The sequence below is a fragment of the Aristolochia californica genome, unplaced genomic scaffold, assembly GCF_029961685.1.
Source record: "Aristolochia californica isolate CCGP_79_NKW_82.1479 unplaced genomic scaffold, dmAriCali1.0.hap1 SCAF_2, whole genome shotgun sequence".
Classification (NCBI taxonomy): domain Eukaryota; kingdom Viridiplantae; phylum Streptophyta; class Magnoliopsida; order Piperales; family Aristolochiaceae; genus Aristolochia; species Aristolochia californica.
This window is the reverse complement of record NW_027181881.1, coordinates 14,507,080-14,524,220: the sequence shown is the minus strand read 5'-3', so window position 1 is coordinate 14,524,220 and position 17,141 is coordinate 14,507,080. Positions and strand designations below refer to the sequence as shown.

The window sequence follows — 17,141 nt, the reverse complement described above, 5'->3', positions numbered from 1 at the left end:
TATCACTTTTAAAAAGAAAAACAGCCGCCAAGGTCGACGCATCATTGAAAACTGAAAAGCCTCCTCGAAGAATCGACCATTGGAAAAGAAAAACAAAAAAGTCGACTGTCTCCAGTACTTGACTCGAATTGTTGAATTTGTTTAAGATCCCAAATGATCTTAAGGCAACATGATCCCACGTGTCAAGAGAATCTCTACGGGCCCCAATTTGCGAATTGGTGAACAGTTGAGGCCACATATAATGATATAAAGTGACTCCATTCATGCTCGAAAGAATCAGTAGCGTATTGAACTGAATCAACGGAGAGATCCGTATGCCAGGATATTCTCCACCGTCACGAGCGAGGGGACCATGATCTGACGGTCCACAACGCCCAGATGTGGTTTTGATATTAATCCAGTAGTCCCACGTGCTTTTCCTATCCTTCTCCAAAGGGTTAATTTGTCTAAAATCTCCCGACCAAAATCTAAACACGGCGACGGCTTAACATTTCGCCATTTCCCCGTTCTCCAGTCAACCCAAAACGGGAAGAGCTAAAATACAACGTCGCTGCTCTCTCTTCCTTTTAAAGTTCCTTTCTCTTCTTTCTCTGTCGCTTTCCTCCTCTTTGTTTCTCAGTCCGTTTTTGTTGACAACGGCCGACTGCTGTGATTTCTGTATTGCACCTGGAGCAGCTGGAGCAAGCACTTCCCGGTGATCCGAGTCCAAGCAGCTAACCGGCGATGTTGGCGTACTGTCGTCGGAATCCTCCTACTTTGTCTGGGGATCACCGTTTAATCTCGGTTATAGAGCGGTACAGGAATCCATGTTTTCACTCTTTCCGTCTCTATAGCGGGATTGAACGGGAGATCGTCCTGCGATCTCACCATTTTGGAAGAGTATGGCCGGTTGTTGGGAGATTGGAACCCTCAAAACGGAAATTGCGGCATTTCTTGGTGGCGTCAAGTAGTCTGGAAACCACAATCACGGACGAAAAGGTGGAAAGAAAAAGGAAGCTTGATGTGATTGTTGCCGCTCTACTAACTGTAGTTTTAGGAGTTGGAAACAGGGTTCTTTACAAGTTGGCTCTCATCCCTCTCAGACAGTACCCTTTTTTTCTTGCCCAGCTAGCAACTTTCGGGTAATTTTTCCCCACTCTTTCGCATTTATAGTAGTCAAAAGGTCGTTTCTACTGCATTGTTAGTAGTTTAAAATTTTAACTATGAGGTAACGTAAGCACCGTTCGCTTTTCTAAAAATGCTCTCGCTTGAACAGTCCTTATTAATTAAAACAATCCGCTCTATCATTCTGCGGATTCTTGCTGTAGCTAGACACATAGTGCTACACTGTACAGTGTTTTGCTTATACCGTGTGTACTCTCTTACTAGTTATTCTGCAAACGGTTTTAATTTCATAAAGCTTGACTGTTTCATGGTTCCCTGTGCGAGAATATTGAGTGTAACTAGGGGAACTGTTTGTCTGCTGTCTGCGTATGCTGTGCACTTGATTTGGTGGTGAGTCTCCGTACATGATTAGAACCAGGTTCTTGTGGAATATCAAATTGAAGGTCTGCATATGCTGTGCTCTTGATTTTGTGGTGTCTCCGTACATGATTAGAACCAGGTTCTTGTGGGGTATCAAATTGTAGGTCTGTACACCATGTAGCTATATATTTTCTGAAAAATTAAATTTGGATGGATCCTTAGGTGGTCTCTCCTCTGGTTTGCTTAGAAGAAAATCTTTTCTGTTTCTGTCAACTAATTGTCATTGCTATCTCTCACCTAGATCTCTCGGGCTATTCACAAATTTTTTCATTGTGAAACTTCCTTTTTTAGTGACTTAGTTTGGTAATAAGTTGGGTTTCTAAAATAATTCATGATATATAGTTTTAAAGATATAGATGGATCTCTCAGGTCAAAGTTATTGCCAATGTTTAATGTTGTATCTTCATTTTTTTCTGTTTCATTTTGTTTCATATCAATTAACTCAGAAGAAATTTAAATTCTTCTTCAGTTAACACCTATTCCTCCTGGGTTATGAGATCCTCTTAAAAAGGCATGTACACCTAATAAGGCAGCATCAGTAGCTGAGGGAGTTGTGCTCTATGCAGTTTAAATTTTGCAGGAGCCAATCTAGGGTCATTTAATAATCTTGAAAGAAGAGGATTAAAGATATGTAGATGTCCTAGTCTAAGTAATAGTCACGAGTGAAGTCAAAGTTAGATTTAGAATGAAAGTAAGAGTTAGAGTACAAGCAGGATTTAGAGTTATATCGGGATTTGTTCAAAAAAATATTTATGAATGTAATATTTTTAATTTATAAATTGAAGAGACCACAAGGGGAGGGATGTGCTTAGAAGTAAACCTATTTTTATTTCTCTTCTTTGTGTGGCTAAGAATCTTTCATTTTTTCGCTCTAATTAGGACAGGTTAGCGGTATCAAAACTGAATTTCCTTGAATCTCCTATTGTTATGTTAGGGGTATTTTTGTCAATTTCTATCCATATTTTTATGCTATGATATCCCTCTTAATTTAAGTCGTGATTTAAAAGGGTACAATATGTAAATTCAGTTTAGTCTCTTACAGGGTGTATAGCTTTTGTAAGTCATGAGGTGTAACCTGGTCATTATATGTATCGTTGACTTAAAGTGATTTATAAAAGGCATTGAGATGACAGATGTCATACCCAAGGAGCTCTGGTCGAGTCTTTCCATAAAGTGGGTGGCGGTTAATGCTGTCGGTCACTCTGGAGGCATCTTTGTCGCTTGGGACTCAGCAAATTTCAACTCTCTTGATGTGTTTGAGGGTCGCTTCTCATTGGGTATCCAACTCCGAGATCTTTCTTCAGGCAGAATATGGTGTGTGGGTGGAGTGTATGGCCCGATCAGATATAGGGATCGTAGCTTCTTCTGGGAAGAGCTTAGTGAGCTTCATCAGACATGGAGACACCCCTAGCTATTTGCGTGTGATTTTAATGCTATTAGATACTGCAATGAGAAGAAGTCACCGACAACCTGCATTTCTGCCTCAATGCGAGGTTTCTCGAATTTCATTAGCATTGCTGGATGAGATAACCCTTTCTGGAAAGAACTATGCACGGTCTAACGGCCAACAACAACCTATCCTCTCAAAATTAGATTGCTTTCTAGCATGTCTAGACTGGTTGTAGCTCTTCGGGAATGTCACTGGTCGTGTTCTCAATAAGGTGGGGTCGGATCATTGGCCTATCATGCTGACCACCTCTTTCGAGAAATGGGGACCCCTCCCCCTTCTGTTTTGAAAACTCATGGTTAGTTGAGAAGAATTTTGATGCTCTTATTGATGGTTGGTGGACTGAGGGTCCAAGCTTGGGTCGAAGGGAGTGGGCTTTCCCCCTAAAGTTACGATTCTTAAAAGGAAAAATCAAGGAATGGGCCACAGGCGGTCGTGCTTTTCTAGGTGCCGAGAAGGTTTCTCTCCTTTCTCAGATTGCAGACCTGGATCTGGTAGAAGAACAAAGGTATTTAACTCCTGCGGAGTTCTCTTCCCGAGTTTCCCTTAATTCTAATCTCAATAACATCCTTCATAAAGAGAAGATCCGAGGGAAACAAAGCCAAATTTAAATGGAAGGAGGGAGAAGCAAATACTAAATTCTTTCTTGCCGTAGCATCGGCAAAACGGAGATCCAACCGAATTAGCTCGCTATGTGTCAATAATGAGGTAACGTCGTGTCGGTCCTCTATTACTAATGTGTTGATCAGGTTTTTCATAGATCTATATTCAGAGGGATGTCCAAACCGGCCAAAGTTTCAACACATCAGCTTCTTTCGTCTCTCTCCAGTAGCTGCCTCTTTATTAGAGCTTCCTTTTTCTACTGGTGAAATTGAACGTGCAATCTTAGGCATGGAAAGTGATAGGGCCCCGGGCCTTGATGAATTCAATGGAGACTTCCTAAAAAGATTTTGGTCTCGGCTCAAAGTGGATATCATAGCAATGATCCACGATTTCTTCAGAAATGGCATCACCTTTCACAGTATTGGCGCATCTTTTATTACTTTGGTTCCAAAAAAAGCTAGTGTTGAGAAGCCAGAAGACTTCCGGCCCATCAGTCTTGTTACTTGTGCCTACAAGATCATTGCTAGAATTTTGGCTCACCGCCTAAAGGTTCTTCTCCCAACCATTATTCATAGAGGGCAAGGCACTTTCCTCAAGGGGAGAGAAATCCTAGATTCCGCTATGGTAGCACATGAGCTTATTGATCACTTCCATCGCAACAAGGACCCAATAATTGCCCTAAAGCTCGACCTTGAAAAAGCTTTCGACAAAGTAAACTGGATGCTAGATGAGATTATGGAAAAAATGGGCTTTGGCAAAAAATGGAGATTTTGGATCAGAAATTGTGTGGGCTCGGCCTCTTACTCTTTTATCCTCAATGGCTCAGTTTGTGGATATTTCAAAGGGTCCAGAGGAATTAGACAAGGGGATCCATTATCCCCGCTCTTATTCAATATGGTAGCAGAATTCCTCTCCCAAATGTTTTACTCGGCTATTAATTTTGGATGACTCCCTCCAACTAGTATCCAATAGGCTTTTAATATCCCCATCCTCTAGTACACAGATGATACCATCATATTTGGAATTGGAAATATTAATGGAGCTAGAAGGATTAAAGTGGTCTTGGGTCTCTTTGAAGTAGCATCAGGGCAGAAAGTTAATTGGGGGAAAACCTCTCTTTGAAGTAGCATCAGGGCAGAAAGTTAATTGGGAGAAAACCTCTCTCATGGGTACGTTAGTCCTGAGCTCCTTGTAGAGACGACTAGTATTTTTGGCTGCACAACAACTAGCCTCCCAACAGCCTATCTTGGCCTTCCCTTATTCAATGGTCGCATATCCAATAGTCTTTGGAATCCGGTGGTTGAAAAGATTGAATCTCGGCTAGCAACTTGGAAGGGGTGTTTAATTAGCATAGTTGGGAGGCTCATCCTCCTCAAGTCTTGCATTGCGGGCATCCCAAACTATGCACTATCTTTTATGCCTTATCCTGCTTCCATATGTAAAACCATGGATAAGCTCAAAAGAAGATTTCTATGGAAGGGATCGAGTGATGCTTTTAAATATCATCTGGTCAGATGGGATGAAGTCTGTTTGCCAAAGAATATGGGTGGTCTGGGGATTCGGAAATCCAAGGAAATGAATCAAGCGCTGCTACTAAAATGGTTATGGAAGTTCCATACTCTTTCTTTCAATCTTTGGAAGGAAATGGCGCTAGCAAAACTTGGTTGAGATTCTCCATGGTGGATTTCAGGTGGTAATCAGAGATGCCTATCTTCAATTTGGAGAGCACTATTCTTACTTCTTCCAAAATTCTTCTCAGCCAGTAGATTCTTTATTGGAAATGACAGATCCCTTAAGTTTTGGGATGATCTATGGATAGGGCAGGAACCGCTACAGAATTCTTACAAAAATCTTTTCATCCTCTCTGCACAAAGAGAGATATCAGTAGCTAATGCTGTTGAGGGGGAAGGTTTGAGCCTACATCCCAGAAGTCTTTCCGACACAGAGGCTTTGGAAGCCAGCCGCTTGATGGATTCTTTGATTTCGGTCAAAATTAGACCTTTGAAGGCTGACAAGCTCATCTGGTGGCGGGAAAAAAAGTATTTTCTCTGTATCATCTGCATATGGATTCATTAATGGCTAGGTTTTGACTCAAATAGAGCATGAGGTACACTTTGTATGGCGTCTCTGTGCTCCCCCAAAGATAAAGTTCTTCATGTGGAGCGCTTGCCAAAGTAAGATTCTCACGGCAGATGTTCTTAGAAAAAGAGGTCACCCCTCTATCGACCCCTTGTGCCCTTGTTGCAACACTGAGGCTGAAACCACAAGTCACATTCTGCTACAATACTCTTTCTCATGGAAGGTGTGGACTTCTATTCTCCGTATGTTGGGGCTACAATTCTGTGTGTTGGTTGATCTGATCTCATTCAGCAAGTTGCTCATTGGTACTCCCCTTCCTGGTCTCGAAAAAGTGATGATCTCTACTTGTGCTGGTTTTGTCCCATGGGGGCTTTGGAATGAACGTAACCGAAGGCGTTTTGATGCAAAGAGTGAATCAGCGGTAAGAGTCGCGGACTGAGTGGCGGGCCATATCTCCTCTTGGCTTCTGACTAAGAAGGCTTTATCCTCCTTCGTGGGTACCTCTATCTGTGAAAACTGGAGAAACTTTGGCAATGATGCACGTTGGAACAAAGGTCCAAGTCATGTAGGTATGGATCCCTCCTAAGCCCCGTTACCTCAAGTTGAACTTTGATGGTTATTCTCTTGGTAATCTTGGGATTGCTGGCTACGAAGGTGTTATTTCGGATTCTTCAAGTAATTAGCATTTCTCGTACGCCGGCCCTTTAGGCATCTCCGATTCTACGTCAGTTGAGCTACATAGCCTCCTCAATGGGCTCCGTGTTTTCAGAGACAAGTGCAGTGGGCCACTTCACATTGAAGGGGACTTGAAGGTGGTCATAGGTTGGTGTGAGTGTGCATCCCCTCTCCCGTGGCGACATTGGGGCATCTTTTGGGAGATTCTAGAAATTGCCTCTTTATTTTCTTGTATTTGGTCTCACATTCCGAGATCTTCAAATTCGGCAGCAGACGTGCTTGCCTAGGGAGCAACCCTGCAATTGCTTGTTGTTAGGGATCTGCTCCCTCCTCTTTTGTCATTTTTTCTTTTGTTAATATAAATACATCTTTGTCAAAAAAAAAAAAAAAAGGCATTGAGGTCGAGCTTTTGCACCTAAGTTGACGGCCATGTTTTAAGACAATTCCTTTCATTTCCTCTTATTTCTTTTCCCTTTTGTCACTTATTTCTCTTCCCTTCAACTCCCTGGTTATGGTATTTTATATTTGCCATCGATTCTACTATATTTATATCACAAATTATATCTTCTTTAAAAACCCATTGTGTATGCTTTCCAACTCAAGAAGAATCTCTTTGATTCATTTTTTGACAAAGAGAAGTCTGCGTCGGTGGCAATGAACATTGATAAAAAAAAAGGTTATGAGTGGTAAAATGAAGTTTCAATCAATTGACAATTTGTGTTATCAAGAACAGAACTTTAAATTTCATATTTTATCTTTAAGAAGGCTGCTGAGTCTACTTTCTAATGCAAGAAACAACTTCTTATTCTGATATTTTTGCGGGGAGGTCTCGATGTTAGAAGAAGCAAAGGTCACGAGTAGGTAGCACGACAACTTAAGTCACCTTGACTTGACAAAGATGGCTTCTGAACTGCATATGTTTAACCAGGGTTTTCCAATCTGGAATCTAGATCAACTTGGGGCGTGTTAGAGGGAACTCAGCCAAAACAGATGGAGCAAGTCCCACACCTTGACCCAAAGCGGTCCCATCAAAATATGGGTCGAGCAGACCGAGCCACAGTTTGACGTGTTGGGTTGAAAAACCATTTGTATTACTCGGACATGATGCTCCAAATATTGGCTGGCTTTGAAGCCAACTTCAAAACCATGCTTCGAGAAAGTTACGAACAACTCGCTATCAACAACTAGGCAAGCCTGAGATGCTGAGTAGTCCTGAAGCTGAAAATCCAATAGGAGAGATTGTGCCCCCACCTCAGCCTTAAGAAATGCAAGATTTGGCCCATTGAATCTCAATCTCAGTCGAAGAGTCCACCTACTACTCTCAAGGGAAGCTTCCAATTGCACCTAGCTCATCAAGACGATCCAAAAGTGTTCACCACAGTGCCAAACATTTTTTTGATTGCCACAAGACTATAGATGATCACAAAAAAGCACATGGGATGGTTTGTGGTTGCCTTGAAGGCCGATCTTCAGCAACCTGCCAAAAATTAAAAGTCATAGTTGCTTTATAGTTGCTTTGTTCCCATTTATTGAAGATGCAATTAGTACTGGTAGCATAGGACTATTGAGCATTTTGGTTCTCAATTGAGAGCAAACATTTACAACAATTCAGGACCATTAGGACAAGGAATAACTTAAATAGCACCAATAATAGCCTAACCTCTTGGACGAGGTTCATCATAGGAGAGGTGGAAATCTGAAAAGCTAGGGGCCAATCTGGGGGTTATTTGGTTATTAGGGTATAAGTGGAATAAAGGGGGGATTATTTAATTCCATAGGGGCAAAATAGTCATTATCATTTAATTAGCAATGTTATTAACTCTGAACCGGCCATCAAACAAGTAAAGAATGGCTGGTTTTGGTCTAATTGGGTTAGACCTGGTTCAACTGTAGGTTGGACCAAATTGGGATGCTACTATTAGATTTCTTAAATTTTTATTTCATTAGTTTTTAACACAATCCAACAGTTTGGAAAGTAGGTATGGCATTTCCATGCAAAGTGTTTGGTATCCATTTCGAACTTTCCCCCCAAAAAAAAAATTTCTAGTCTCTTACACAGATTATCAAACCGGACCTGATTCAACTGATCCAATTTATGGTAGGAGCAGACCAACTGGCCCAGTTATCCAATTTTAAGATAAATTCGGGTTTTGACTAAATAAGAACCAGAAAAAGGTCTGGTTACGATTTAACCCGGTTGAACTGGTTGGTTTGGTTTGGTTTTGACAACATTGGTAATTAGTGATTTTGAGGTATGTTGCTATTTTCTCGATGCTTCGAGGGAGGCTTCCACCAATTTTGGAGATATTGTAATTGGTTGCCATTAATTTCAATATAACACAATAAATATCTTTTCTCTACTTTAATTCCCATGTATTTTGTTGGAAGACATCTCGAAGTGACATCAAAGTAAATACCTCCCCCACGTCAAGGAGGTGGCAAAGGAGGTAATTAAAAGGTCTCTCGTAAGGATGACACAAGGGTGTAATTAAAGAAGATGATGTATTTCTACTTACGTCTTTTCTTTTACAAAGCTTGTAGACCTAAGTGCATTGTAGTCATTGTAAACCTTCTTCCGCATCTATGAATAGAGGTTCAAGGCTTGGGGTTGATCATTAAGTCTTCCCTCTTCTCTCTCAAATTCGTCCCTAGAATTTTCTTCTCTCCCAAGCTCTCTCTCTCCGTCTCTCTTCTTTTTCTCGTCTCCTTTCTTCTCTTCCCTTTCTTCCTCTCCTCTTTCACTACCTTGGTAGAGGACCTTGTCATGGGATCCTAAATTCAACATATTTTAGTAAATTTTAGAAATACCCCAACTACCGTAATTTTAATCAAGAACCTTGTTGTCAATGTTCTAAAGTGTATAAAAACGAGGTCACTTGATCCAAGAGCCATCTCCCCATGTATGTGCCATCTTCTCTCTTCAACCACTGCCACAGGCCTCAATCCCAAAACTATCAAAGTAACAAGTTCCACCATCTGAACTCGGATTCCTCTATCATCTCCATCTTAGCTGGTTTGACTAGCTGATCAGCCATCAAACCCCTCTAAGTGGCAATCACAGCCATCCGATTGAGTGAATCCATTGTGCCTTCTTCCAAGTTCCAAATATCGTTAGCAAATTGTGATGACCACTCTATTGCAAGTACCTTGTTGCTCGAAAGATACATCAAAGTTCTGAGTTGGTGTCCACCCGTGAGATAAAATCTCTCCTTGGCATGCCCTAACATCTTCATCTTGGTCCATCGGCTATGGTCACTCGCATCCCATCTTCCTTGTGTACCACCTTCCTCAAGCTTCTCACTAACTCCAAGCTAATAAAGTGGAGGGTACTCCAACTATCAATTAAGAAAGTCACTGGTCACCAATTGATAGAATCTTCAATTCTTATGGGTTCTGGAGTCTCTTATCCTTTTGCACAATGCAAGGAGATTTGGTGAACCTCCAACTCACTTATTTCCTCATCTGACCCCTAGTAATCATTTGTCATCTCTCGTCTTTTCCTCCACCATCTCTTTTTGGCTGGCATTCTCCATGCTCAACATAAAAATCTGTTGGATCTTGTAGCAATGTCCTAGCACAAATTGTTCATCACCATTGTAGCAAAATCCTTTCATGCGCTATTCTTGTATCTCCTCCTTTGTCAACTGTTTAGAACAAACACCCATTCCGCCCACAGTCTCTCCTTGCTTGGGACTATTGTTCTTGGTGTTTGTTCTTCTCTGTTGATCCATGCAATCTCAGTGAAGGTGGCTGACCTTCTCTTCTCGGATGATAATTCGTCTTCTTCCATCTGTGCAAGTCCAGCTAAGGCATATGATTTTTGCTATTTTGTCTCTTAGCTCACTAGAAACTTCCCCATCAAGGCACTCTTTGGCCATCTTTTTACTCTAGTTGCTAGCTGCTTGAACTTGGCTTTAAACTGCACTATAGACCTTGTTTCATGAAGCTTGTTAAGAGCCACATCAAAATTTCATACACCATGCACTGCCTTCTTCAGCTCTGCCCATACCAAGTCAGTATGTGGCTCCACTATTTAAATCAATGTCCTGAACTTCCTTCATAGTGGAACGAAGCCAGCATCACCTTGTGCTCCTAGTCGTTTGATTGTTAGTTGATAAACTTCTTTGTTCTTATTAATCCGGCTATTCAGGTCGTCTACTAGGCCCCCGGAAATTTCTCTGGTCTGAGTTTGCATCGTAGGAGTTCCAATCATTCCCTGTTTAGGGTTTGCAATAGGCAGTGGAAGAATGTGTGTTCTCAGCCATATAGGTTGCACTCACCTCCATGGTCATCCCTTCCTCTCCTTTCCCTTTGCGCAAGTCTCTGACTGCATCAGCCAACACTATTTAAATCAATGTCCTGAACTTCCTTCATAGTGGAACGAAGCCATCACCTTGTGCTCCTCGTCAATCTATTGTTACTTGATAAACTTCTTTGCTCTTATTAATTCAGCTATTCAGATCGTCTACTAGGCCCCCAGAAATTTAGCTGGTCTGAGTTTGCATCGTGGGAGTTCCAATCATTCCCTGTTTAGGGTTTGCAATAGTCAGTGGAAGAATGTGTGTTCTCAGCCATATAGGTTGCACTCACCTCCATAGTCATCCCTTCCTCTCCTTTCCCTTTGAGCAAGTCTCTTACCGCATCAGCCAACACTTAATTACTTTGCATCTTCTATTCAAAGTGGCTTTGAAGCTTAGTTAGCTTGCCCTCAACCTTCGTTTGCTTTCTCAGTAATTACTTGGGTTGTCATAATCTTCCTCCGCTACTTAGTCTGCTTTGGCAAGAAAGAGAAGAATTTTCTTTCTTTGGTTCAAGGCTCGGTCCACGTGAGATTCTAGACTTGGCTTGATAAGTCAGATGGGTCTTGAACTTCACTATGGTTGCATGTACATCTAATGGTCTTGGCCAGGAGTTCCATTGCAATATGCTGTTTTAAGAGAGATGAAATGAAGGGGTGAGAAGAAAAATAAGATCGTCCTCTCACGTGTACCTGGATTTTGAGCTTGAAAGTTCTCTACTTTTCTTTGTGTAACTTAGACTTCTAAAAGGACTACTTTCTTTGAACTTGACCTCTACAAATGTCCTAGTTGAGAAAAACTGACATAGAACATGGAAGTTGAACAAGAAAGAAGAAAAGTGTCTCTTTTGTCAGCCAAAAAAGCTCCACTTCAAGCCTCATTACTTTACATCTTCATCAATTTGCTAGTTTCTCAATCCTTTGAAGGATGCTTGTATGTCAACTATAGAAGTTTTGCTAGAGATGGACGAGTTCAACACTTGGTTAAAGAGATGAAACATACAAACGGAGGCTAAACTACTCAAGAAGACGAAAGGGGATGGGACAGATAGAGCTCAGGTGAGGGAAAATGAGAAAGAGAATGGGGCATAGTTGACCTACTGATTATGGGTTGTCCCCCTCAAGGCTTTCATGCCAATTTAAGAGAACTTGTGATTGATTGGCATTAATTCAAGAGAATACGGTAAATAGCTTGTCTGTCATAATTCCCACATATTTAAATAAATTCCAGAAATGCTCCTAACTACCTATAGTGTCTAAAGACCCACTAAATTCCAGAACTACCATACTTCTTTACAATATGTACTCTACTCATCCTCTCTTTGACTCAACGTGGGGATATGCCCTTTATTTGGTTTAAATACCAAATAAAGAGTTTACTTGTATTGAGCCTAGTATCATAAAATATTTTAATGTATAAAAAAGGTAAATTAGTAATTAGGAGAGAAAGTAAGGGCAGACTTAGGGGTGATGACGTCTTAGGCTAAGTAAGAGTTATGGAAGTGAAAGTTTAGAGTTAGAATGAAATGAGTTTTAATAGTTAAAATAAGACTTCTTTTTTTTTTTTTTTTTAAAGAGTTAAAAGTAAGACTTCTTTTTTTTTTTTTAAAAGAGTTAAAAGTAAGACTTATAAGATTTCTCTCATAAGAGTTCTTATTATTGTAATATTTTTTCTCTATAAATCGAAGAGATCACAAGGACAATGATTTTAACTTTTAACCTTATTTTTGTCTCTTTTGTGTGTGTGACAGACTCTTTTTTTCTCTCTCTATAGTCATGACAGGCTCCTAACAAATTACATTTTGGTTTGCATAAAAATGCAACCTTATCCTACAATTTTCACTAGATATTTTTGATGGACCTATTGGCCAATGGCATAGTAGGCCGGCTATATCTCTTGTTTCATCATCATAGCAGTCATAGCTCCATCTCTATTATGTTGCCTTCTTCAACACGAACATCGTTCTGTGTTACCTTTTTTCATGTCTTTCTTCACCAATTCCATCAATGTCATTTGTAGCTTTTCTATATTTCTTTTTGGTCTGTTGGATTATATGATGTAATTAGGGTGACATTGATGTAATTAGTTTACATTTTCTGTCTCTTCTTCACTCTTATTAGGGTGAAGGGTATACTCGTTGTTAAGGAATAGTCCCACATGGATTACTCAGTACAAAGATCTTGAGTTTATTAGCTGGAAAAGAGGTCTTCTAAGTTGGTTAGTCTTTTTGGGATGGGCCTTGGACCCAATTTAACATGGTATCAGAGCAGGTACTCATATGTGGGCTTACACCTAAAAACTATCTACTTGTAGAGCCGCAAAAGAGGGCCTACACCTAAACTATCCACTTGTAGAGCCACCAAAGAAGGCCTACACTTAACTGCCTACTCCTAAATTATCCACTTGTAGAGCCACAAAAGAGGGTCTACACGTGAGGGGGAGTGTTAAGGAATAGTCCCACATGGATTATTGAGTACAAAGATCTTGAGTTTATTAGCTGGAACAGAGGTCTCCTAAGTTGGCTAGTCATTTTGGGATGGGCCTTGGACCCAATTTAACACTTTTAATATTGGTATTTTTGATACCTATAAATATACCTTATGCGGGAGGGTTTGGATCAAGTCCACAACCTCCTTTTTCCTCTTGTTTTCTCTCCATGTCTTTTTCTTCATGACCTAAATCATGGAGTCCTGAAAGTAACATGGTATCAGAGCTTTGATTTTCAGGATTCTGACTATGGTTTTTTAGGTTTCATTCTCCTTCTTTTTTTGTTTTTTTTTTAAGAAAAAAAATCATTGATTCTCCTAGATATTAGTTTTTTTTATTTTATTTTGTTGCTCGTGGTTTACTATCAGGATCTACACTTTCATCTTTGTTTCTTTGCCTGTTTATTTTGGATGCTTCTCTTGTTTTTGTTCTTGTTGATTTCGGGAGTTATTTGAGGGAAGATTTGCATTGACGAGATGGGAATTTGCTGCTGCTTATTATCTTCTCATGCTTGTCTCTTCTCTGGCGTTGGATCGGATCCACTCTGTTCAGAAACTAGCATCCAGAAAAATTCTGGTTCATGATCCCTTGTTCATCGGATCTCTGCTGTCATGATCGCTTATTGCTGGACCATTGCTGTCATTGTTATTATTTTCTGTTGCCATTGTATCTTGCTTGTTGGCATTTTCTTTTGGAAACCAGTCCAGTGATTCTGCTGCTGATTATGAGTATCATGTAGCTTGATTAATTCCTGTAATTCAGGCTTTAGCACGTTGCTTCTACTGCTGCTCATGGTATATCTGTTGTTGTTGATCCAGCCTGCTACCCATAACAGTTGTTGTTTCGCTTACAATCAAGCATATTTGCAAAAACTGTTATGGGATCTTGCCGATATTGACTTGCCGTAGCAGAATCGGTTTTTTGGCTATTTTATTTCTGAGTTGCTGGTTCATCGCTGTTTCCATCTTGTGAGCATCGGCGACGAACCAGCAAGCGCTCCACTTCGGAATACAAAGACCTGCTGAATTAACAAGATTTTTTTGCTATCTGGAAGATTATCTTCTTGGCACGTCTTCTCTGATCCATAAATCTGACCATCTATTATCATGGGGAGATAATCTTGAATTGCTGATTTCTCGGCTTATCTCACATCTGCATTTCATCACCGCTTTGTTCGGCGCTGCAGGGAAGAAGAAGAACTGTAGCAAAATTAAATGTTTCCCTAAGTTAGGAAACATTTCATCGGTTTACAGGGTCTGCCCAAGTCTCGGACCGGACCATTCTGCCGAGTTAATCCGGGTCAACCTGGACCGTATCATCATCTCTCCCAACGTTGTCGAAAACCGCAGTCACAGCCAACGCTCTCTTTGCCGTTGCCGCCGTTCGCCTCGGCGGTCACAACGCTGACCGTCCCAAGCCAGCTGGTGCCGCAACACAAAACCCCCTTATTAGAGAAGGGGCTTTGCCTCTATTGATTTCGCTCCCTCGTTCGGCCAGGAGGTTGAGTAGGGGCTCTGTTTCTATTTGCTCAAAATAATCTCGTGGATTTGCATGAATCTTAGTCCCGTTGCTGTTGTCGGAGAAGACGACCCTAGACTCCGTCGAGTCATCTTGCCTCGACGCTAACTCTCTGCAATCACCGGCACCGCAGGGAGGAAGACGAAGTCGTCTATCTGTCGATGATTTATTTCAAGCGCTATTGATTTTCCTTTCCAGAAATATTTGCCTCAGTCGGCGTGGTGATGATCTTTCCCTCTGGTTTGCTGTCGTTCCACTCTGTCGGAGGAAGATCATGAATAATCAGATTTCCTAAGTTAGGAAACCTGATTTAAATCGTAGGTTCAATTGGCGGCCGAGTCTCGGACTGGACCCGTCAGGTCAACCCGGTGAACTGAGCTGTCCGTCTAGATGTTGTCGAGCAACACCAGTTTACCGAGCCGCATCAGATATTGTTGGGTTAACTCGAGCCAACTCAGTCCAGGTCAACTCGGTAGAGGTCAACCCGACTCGACCCACTTCTTTTATTGCCTCAGTTATACGGGTCCGGGTCCCTAGTTTCATACATCTTTCTTTTGTGACTCGGCTATATTAATTTGATATTTATCTCGGCGTAACTCGGTTCTTTTTCTCCGGCTGGATTATTATCATGAATTATTACCCGGATTTGGTGCAACTTCCTTATTTACTAATGGACCGTTGCGGACTATTTCATGTATCCTTATTATTCTTAAAGACCTCTATTATATATCGGTTACCTGGTACTATACAACTGCACATATGGTTCATGTTATCTGGGTATTGGCCCATTTCCGCTGCTGCTATTGTGTCTCTTTGATTGAGACATTATTTTTGAAGAAGAACTCCTCAGTTGCTTGCTTTGGGTTCATTATTTATTGACTGTTGTTGGCAATGTTTCGTTTGATGCAAAATTTGAATTTCTTAGAAAAATAAATCACATGGTGGCCTTAGTGTCGTATCTTCCTCATTACCCATTACCCATTGGTTATTTGACAACCTTCCTCCTACCATCCTTTTATTTGACTCTCACTTACCCCTATTGGCCAACCCCTGTTGGAGCATTGATTTGGTTGGTCCTTTTTATTTATATGGGTGTTTTAAGTCCATTGAGACTTTTTATTCGTACCCGTGGGTCTTTTATCGCCGTCTTGTGAATGACAGGCATTACCCACTTTAGGGATTATTTTCACAATATTCGTTCGAAATTCTTGAGTTTGGTTTCGACTTATGTTTTATCACCCATTTTTACCTTGTGAGAGTTTGTGTCCAATTTCGTACTTATCCTTGGGACACCGTGATGGAGGAGATTATTACTACATTTATGTTATTTGGTTCAAGCTGGAATCTCTGCCATTACCTCCCAACTTGAGGGGGTGGTGGTGGTGTTGGAATATATGATGTAATTAGGGTGGCACTGATGTAATTAGTTAACATTTTTTGTCTCTTCTTCACTCTTATTAGGGTGAAGGGTATTCTTGTAATATTGGTTGTTTTGATATCTATAAATATACCTTATGGGAGAGGGTTTGGATCAAGTCCACAAGCTCCTTCCTCTTGTTTTCTCTTAATGTCTTTTTCTCCATGACCTAAATCATGGAGTCCTGAAAATCGACTTGGTCATTCAATAATAGCAACAAAATTCTCCTCACTGGTACGATGTTAGCCTCCTTTCACAATTTTAAACCATTTGATATGTCTCCCTCTTGTTATGTCTTGTAAGGCTCAAGTTTTACGGTCTCAATCATTTGGAGAGCATGGTATAGTGAAGAGATGTCTAAAATGCATCTGGAAAACCAAAAATATTTACTAATGGCTACTAATGATATTATAAGCAATTGAAAATGGTTTTGTTCTCTATGACAAGAAAACTTTCATATATATAATTAACCATGCATAGCTGCAGAAATTCTTTTGTAAGAATCTGACCAACTAAATCTTGTGATGTGCTAAATATTCAATTTCTCCCTGTCCCCTTAGTAAGAAAAACAATCCTATTTTTTTTTTGTTTTGAAAATGTTAACTCCTTCCATTACTGGATCTTTGAGCTCTTTCAAATGAAACACCAAAATATTGATGACAGCACAAAGCTTGAAATTCAACTCGAAAAAAAAAAACCATCTAAATTTTTTTAGCAGAACTTCAAATTTCTTATGGCTTAGTTAATTCAGTGTTCAGTTTGCCTTCTTCACAGTGCCTGTCTTTTCTCATGGCATATGACGCATATCATCATGATGACTTTGAGGTCTTTTTTACTAGAGGGCTTGTTTAGGCTCGTACAATTTCGTTAGCTTACTGCCTTTTCACTGATTCTTTATTGACATAATTTGAGACATTCAAACAGATTAGCTAAAATACAGTAAGTAAAACACAGGAAGATTTCTGTTTTATTGCTAAGCCTCACTGTTAGTGTTCTTTAAATCAAAATGTCATATGAGTACTTCTTTGGGTTGCTTGATTTTGACATGGCTATCTTTTGACATCACACTGTTAGAAGGTTACGACTTGGGCGT

The 17,141-nt window shown here is 40.5% G+C and overlaps 1 protein-coding gene across 3 annotated transcripts in view; it reads left to right on the top strand.

Annotated features, from left to right (window-relative positions):
* Nucleotides 1-509: 509 nt before the first annotated feature.
* Nucleotides 510-17,141, top strand: part of LOC137955687 (protein CLT1, chloroplastic-like) — a 39,022-nt gene continuing 22,390 nt past the window's right edge. For all 3 annotated transcript variants that reach the window (XM_068802754.1, XM_068802756.1, XM_068802755.1), the window contains exon 1: nt 510-1,121. In XM_068802754.1, the coding sequence (XP_068658855.1) occupies nt 724-1,121 (398 nt within the window). In that variant the 5' untranslated portion in view covers nt 510-723. The remainder of the gene's footprint in view (nt 1,122-17,141) is intronic.